Raw genomic sequence first — 6,747 nt, 5'->3', positions numbered from 1 at the left:
ACATTGCACTAAAACATTCGTGTACAGTAGAAAGCTAAATTTACTTATAATTCCCAAGAGTAATTTCTCTTGTACAGTGTTGTAGTTATGTCGTCAGAACCAAATACATTTACTGCTCTTCCTTGGTTGTCCTGCGGTTGACCGGCCATGTGTGAAGGTCGTAGTAATATTTATGAGCAGACAAGTCACCTTCAAGTCATTCTCGCACAGTTACCTCGACCTCAGTTAAAATCTTCACTCTCGTTCTCTCTTCTCAAAACCATCACACTCTTCCCCTATCCTTATCCCACAATCTTCCCCTCTCCTTCTTATCCCATACTCTCATTCTCCTTTCCTTCTAGCCCTTACTAGCTTTTTATTTCCCACCTATTCCACCTCTTCTTGTTCTATAATCCTTAATCCCTCCCTCCTTCCTAATACTCAGTTTCTGCCTCCCTTCTTCCTATCTCTCACTCTAATACTCCCTTCTTAATAACCCTCACATTATTCCTTTCTCCTTCCAAATTCTCCTTCCCAATCATCTCACTCTCTCCTTCCATCTTTACCCTCTCTCTCCTCCTCCCATTTTCCTATCTCTTAGATTTATCACATTCTCTCCCATCCTTTTTTTCCCAATATTCATTTCATAAATCTCACTGAGAAAAAAAAAACACGTATGATTATAGACATACATGAATGAAAAGGTATAATATTTTACCCCTGATAAATCCAGAAAAGCATGACTGCAAGAATTATTGTCATTTGGGCCATATTATTTTGTAAATTATTTAAATATAATGGAGCACATGAGACCATGAAAATATAACGGTTGTCAAGCATTGTTTAAGAGGAGGGACCAGGAGCTGAGACTCAACCCCTGTAAACAGAAGTCAGTAAAGATAAATAAATAAAGATGTGAGAGAAAGCTCACCCCCTCCTCTACTTACAAGGTTCATAAATAATTACACACACACACACACACTGGGCCAGGAGCTGTGAATCGACCCCTGCAACCAAGTGTGAATAAGCACTCTCTCTCTCTCTCTCTCTCTCTCTCTCTCTCTCTCTCTCTCTCTCTCTCTCTCTCTCTCTCTCTCTCTCTCTCTCTCTCTCTCTCTCACCGTTACTTCATACCTAACATAAGAGTTGTAAATTAAATTACGTAACAATGTGTCGTGACGACGAATATATCGTAATGTATTCGAATGGATTTTTTCCCATCAGAAAACATGTCGTGGGTGACGTGACTCACCTATAACTCCTCTAGAACTAAAACACACACACAGTTATACACTTATATATAAATATTTCCCGAGTGTTCTCACAAAGGATGATGCAACTTGATGGAGAAGATACATGTGCATCATTTGGGTATCTCTGAAGATATCTAATTAATATTTTATTATTAAAGATTCGCCGGTATTCTCCCGGCCCGGGCCTTTTCCAAGTGGTGGCCCGGCCTTGGCTCCCTCTTTAGGGAGTGTCTGAGACCTAAATCTCCCATGGGAGGAGGCACAAGTACCTCCTCATCTTTGGGACCAACTGTCCCCAGGCCTAGCCACAAGCTAGGCCTCTCTGGTCTGCCATCCCCGCCCCAAGGGGCCTAATGGGACTGACAGGCTTGTGAGCTGCAAGCTCGGGCTCAGGCACCTACCCTACCCTAGAAGGGTTAGGCATGGTGTCGATCAGATATCTAAAGTGTTGCTCTTTTGCCCTATTCATTTTCTTGTCGTTGTTTAAACCACTGACCTAAAAATGATGCAAATAAAATAACAGAAATTAATAATAATAATAATAATAATAATAATAATAATAATAATAATAATAATAATAATAATAATAATAACAGTAATAACAATATCAATATTAGTAATATCAATAACAATAACGACAATATCAGTAACAATAATAATCATATAATATGCAATAATATTATTAATAATAATAATAATAATAATAATAATAATAATAATAATAATAATAATAATAATAATAATAATAATAATAATCACATAATTAACAAATGCATTGACTTTTTTTTCCACTAAGGCATTTAAACTTGTAGGCAATGATAAAAGTGCTCGCTGTTTACATGGACTTTTGTAATGCCTTTGATAAACTATCACACAATGCCTTTTATACATATTCATGTCTTTGATAAACTAAGATACATAAAGCAAACGGCAGCACATAGCTTAGGAGAAGTTCTCCTGTTGATCGGGCCATGTCTGATGTGTCAACAGAGAGGGTAATATAAGGATATTTATAGCAGGTCAACCCCTTATTATACAACGTTTTGCTCAAAGGGAAAGTTTTGCAGATCATTTCTAAGCATGTTCATTTTTTTGAGCGAAGCGTTGTTTAATGAAGGCATGCTCTAGTATAAATATTATTTATGTTACCCAGGTTGATGCTATGGTCGTAGCAAAAGCAGAACCAGTTTAGTGAGGGTCAGAGTATTGTTCTAGCCTTGAGTAAAGAAAACAACCGGAAGCAAACGAGACTCCGGTGTTTTATTTAGTAGAAATCGGAAGTTCTGGCAACAATGCATAGGTGTTTGAAAGAATTTTGGCAGAAGTATAATTAATAGAAGATCCTAGATTATGCTAGAGCTCTATCTCAAGTTGGAAAAGCCTCATTTAGACTTTGCTTCCCACCCCTGGCAAGCATAGTACTGAATAGACATGAATGAGCTGATTAACGTACAAGAGTACAGTATATGACAATTTAATCCCCTGATTCAGGAAACTTATAGACGAATTTTACAAAGGAATACCAATATGAATAAAGCTATATGCTTACAGAAAGGTGCTGAAAAAATGTAAAGAAAGGAAAATTCGCAATAATGTGATCAAAATGAACAAATTAGGATTAGAAAAAATATAGGTATTGGCAATAGAGTGGTAGAGAGGTGGAACAAACTACCAATTAACGTTATTGAAGCAAACACATTGAGTAGTCTTAAGAGTAGCTAAATATATACTATACATCAGTGGAGAAGATTGGGTGATAAGTAGGATCTGCCTCTCACCACCGACCAGTAAGTCTATTGGTGTCCTCCTTTGTTTTTATGTTTAGAAGCAGAAGTACAGGAGCCCTTGCCATGTGAATGAGTTTTCTGGTTGCGAAGAGACAGAAATCGTGGCTGGTTTGTGATGGCCTCGCTGTCTGGTGGTCGGTCTCTCGCGCACTGCCCCTTGGAAACCTCTCGCCATGAGAGGCTCCTCCGCCCCTTACCATGGAACGAGTACTGTACTTACCAATCATGTAAACGGGTACTTACCAATCATGTAAACTAATTTATGAGAATCTTCCTCGAATATAAAGTTTATTTCAGAGAAGTACATATTATCTTTCGTTAGATGTTTGTAAAGAAATGGTCGAGGATTTTTCTTAGTAGCTGTCATTTAAAGGTATTAAGAGGTATTACTATTTTTTCTTTCCCTTTGTCCCGTGACTAATTTTTTCTCAGTTATTTAATCAGTTTTTAAACTCAGATGTATTGTATTTATGATACGAAATTATATAGCACAAATGTGAAATATTAAAAGTAATCTCCAAGCTTTCATTATATTTATTAAACAATATATAAATACAAGTTAAAAATTATTCACCTTAGATAATGACCGCAAGAAACTTGAGCTCAGGGTCACATAAAATTATCTGAGACAATGAAGAGACAGACAGAAGAAATGTAGTGAAGAGGACACAAAGAAAACAATTATTATCACAGAAGACTCTCAGGTCATCCTCCGCCTGCGTGGATGCCAGTCATCCCTGTGAAATATATTCCTATAGCTTGAACCGGCTTCCTGAAACACATGAAAGCCGTGAGGTAAATCATTGTTAAACGAATGGGCACATTATTTGCTGAAATTTGCTTAGTGATATTTTGAGCAATTTAGAGGACAGGTGAATACATTGAGGGACAGGAATGCCAACAGGAATTATGAAAAATACACATTTTGCAGAACAAGCTTTTACAGAGACAACGTTTTGTTCTGTGTGGAGCTTGATAAAAGTCTGTACAGAGCGAAACGTTGCACTAATAAAAGTTTATGTAACTCGTTCTTTGTCTTCATTGTTGCTTTGATTTTTCAGTCTCACAAACTAAAGTCACGTAACAGCGCCCAAGACGTGGCTTTCATCTTTCCAGCGTCTGGACAACGTTACGGGAACCCTGACACCTCGGCGGATAACAGACACGTCATCAAGAGCCTTTCGTATGAAAGTTCTTCTGATCTTCCCAAATCAACAAACTATTTAATGATTATTTTCATGAGCTAAACCGATTTGAGGTCAGTCAGCTCAATGAGTGAAAGGAGGCTCGATCCTCCGTCTCCATACGGTGGTGAATTGTGAGTTGAAGGGAATTCACCTCTTTGAGATGGCTCCAGGATGTCTCGTGAGCACTAGCGTTGCTTCTCCTCAGGTGTGTCGTATTTCTCCATGGCTTGGAGGAACACTTCCAGGATGGGTGAGAGCGTCTCAAAGGACCTGAGGATCATAAGAAAATGCATTTGCAAATGGCGAGCATTTATTTATACTATTATTATTATTATTCTGTATAGTCCTTGTGGCTTAGCGCTTCTTTTTGATTATAATAATAATAATAATAATAATTATTATTATTATTATTATTATTATTATTATTATTAGTAGTAGTAGTAGTAGTAGTAGTAGTAGTAGTAGTAGTAGTAGTAGTAGTAGTAGTAGTAGTAATAGCAGTAGCAGTAGTAGTATTAGTATTGTTATAGTCATATGAAGGGCTAAACCCGTGTAGGTCATCAGAACCAGCAGTGTTGAAGGTTCGATCCTCCGTTCGCTAATCGCCAGGTGGAAAATACTCTCGCAGCCAGGCTTCAACAACTCAAGACGCCAAACTGACAATACTAATTGTTTAACTTTGGCTTACAGTTGTTATTATTTTCTAATTTGATAGTTTTAATAAATGTTCTGGGATATTTACAAGGTTAGTGCTTCTCTGTGATGATGATAATAGGCATCTTAAATTTCAGATTCTTGGTGAGGTTATCACCCACTTGTTCACGAATTTATTCATGAATTTTCTACGATTATTATTGCTAATTATTATTATTATTTATTATTATTATTATTATTATTATATACATGGAAGATTCCTAAGTACTTAAGGATCATACAGTACTGGGGCAGGGATAATCATGTTTGATTCGAGGAAGGGGAGGGTAGCTGAAATTACTCAAAGCAAAAGCCCTTCACCAGCAACCAGGCAACTCTCTTGAAGGGAATATATACCGATACATCTCAATCCCTGGTCTACTCACCTCGACTCAATCATGTTGGAGAAGCCAAGTTCATCCCTCTTGTCCCAGGCGCTAGTGGCGAGCTGGGCGAGGATGGGAGTCATCATGAGAGACCTCCTGGTGGAGGCAGAGGCCAGGAAGTACACCAGGAGGTCATAAAGCAGGATAGCACCAGCGAACACCAACAGGATCGCCGCTACTGTGGTCAGGTCCAGTGACGTGAACGCCGCCTTCAGTTGTCCTTTGAAGAGGTCCACACTACTGGAAAAGTCCGAGAACATCGTGGAGACTTCGGCAGGCACTCCAGGCATCGTGAGACGATAAAGGTACTGAAGGTGTTTAAGGTTGATTTACAGAGGATGCTGAGGGTATGGACGTTGTAGCCGAGGTGTTGGAAGGGCTGATGAGAGGAGGTTGTGGAAGTGCGTCGCTCGGGAATAGTTAGAGTGAACTGGTGACTCCAGAGCACCTACAGTCCGTCATATACCCATGCTTCTCAGTGAAAGTGAAAGGAAGGGGAGGCGAGGGAATAGGGGATGGTGGGGATGGGGGGGAATTTTGGTGGGTTTGGGACCTGATCCCAAGTAATGGATAGGAGGTAAGAGGGAGAGACAAGAGAAAAAGGGAAGGTTAAGGATCCGGGATGGTTTAGATTAAAAAACAAATAGCTTTAGTGTATATATATATATATATATATATATATATATATATATATATATATATATATATATATATATATATATATATATATATATATATATATACGGCTGCATTCTTGATAGACATGCAAACTTCCTTTTATTAAGAGATCGAATCTCATTGACATATAATATTTCTTCAACAAGAAATGAAGACAAAAGTAAAGACAAATGGGTTTCAAAATAAAAATACATTAAAGCTAAGGGAAGCGAAACAAATCAACTATATTTTGGAACAAAATTAATGCATACTAAATGGAAGAATCAAACTTTTTAAAAACAGATTCGTCGGAAAAATCAGATCAGATAACTCAAACATGAGGGGTGAGTTTACAAATGATTTTCTCCCACGTGTTATCGTAAGAAGATTTTCTTCACTCAGCCCAACATGACTGGTAACAGACGTGTCAAGGCTGGAAGACTATGTAAGAACCGTCATCCCCACGTTAGTGGCGTAACACATGCGTAACTTATCGCACATTTTGTGTAAAATGTAACCATACTGCAGGAAAATTAATTGTACGGGAGTGATCATTATTAACATGTGAGCCAAGAGGCTTGGCACACTAACACTACGTTCTGAAGGCCAATATTATCACGTGTTTCAACAAAAGAACCTCGGATGAGAGGCCTAATGCCAGTCTCTACTTGCTGAATAAACCACGCGGATTTATCGATTTATGTCCTGCATATAAGAGTTGAGGTTCGATTAGGCCTCAACTCACATATGCTTTTTGTCCAACTACTGACACATGATGCCTCCGAATCATTTCCAAAACACATGT

The 6,747-nt window shown here is 38.2% G+C and overlaps 1 protein-coding gene across 1 annotated transcript; it reads right to left on the bottom strand.

Annotated features, from left to right (window-relative positions):
* Positions 1-3,556: 3,556 nt before the first annotated feature.
* Positions 3,557-5,793, bottom strand: LOC128689654 (uncharacterized). The gene is made up of 2 exons (XM_053778011.2): positions 5,286-5,793; positions 3,557-4,476 (listed from the first exon to the last, which is right to left on the bottom strand). The coding sequence occupies exons 1-2, from the start codon at positions 5,573-5,575 to the stop codon at positions 4,392-4,394; spliced, it is 375 nt and encodes a 124-aa protein (XP_053633986.1). The 5' UTR covers positions 5,576-5,793; the 3' UTR covers positions 3,557-4,391.
* Between the last annotated feature and the right edge of the window lie 954 nt (positions 5,794-6,747).

This window comes from Cherax quadricarinatus, chromosome 22, assembly GCF_038502225.1.
Source record: "Cherax quadricarinatus isolate ZL_2023a chromosome 22, ASM3850222v1, whole genome shotgun sequence".
Taxonomy (NCBI): domain Eukaryota; kingdom Metazoa; phylum Arthropoda; class Malacostraca; order Decapoda; family Parastacidae; genus Cherax; species Cherax quadricarinatus.
The sequence above is the reverse complement of the archived record's forward strand: the minus strand, read 5'-3'. Positions and strand labels throughout refer to the sequence as shown.

Excerpts from the sequence above, each read along its gene's own strand:
- LOC128689654 (XM_053778011.2), bottom strand. The coding sequence starts at position 5,575 with ATGCCTGGAGTGCCTGCCGAAGTCTCCACGATGTTCTCGGACTTTTCC. Across the intron at positions 4,477-5,285 it reads TCCAACATGATTGAGTCGAG|GTCCTTTGAGACGCTCTCAC; the intron begins GTGAGTAGACCA and ends TATGATCCTCAG.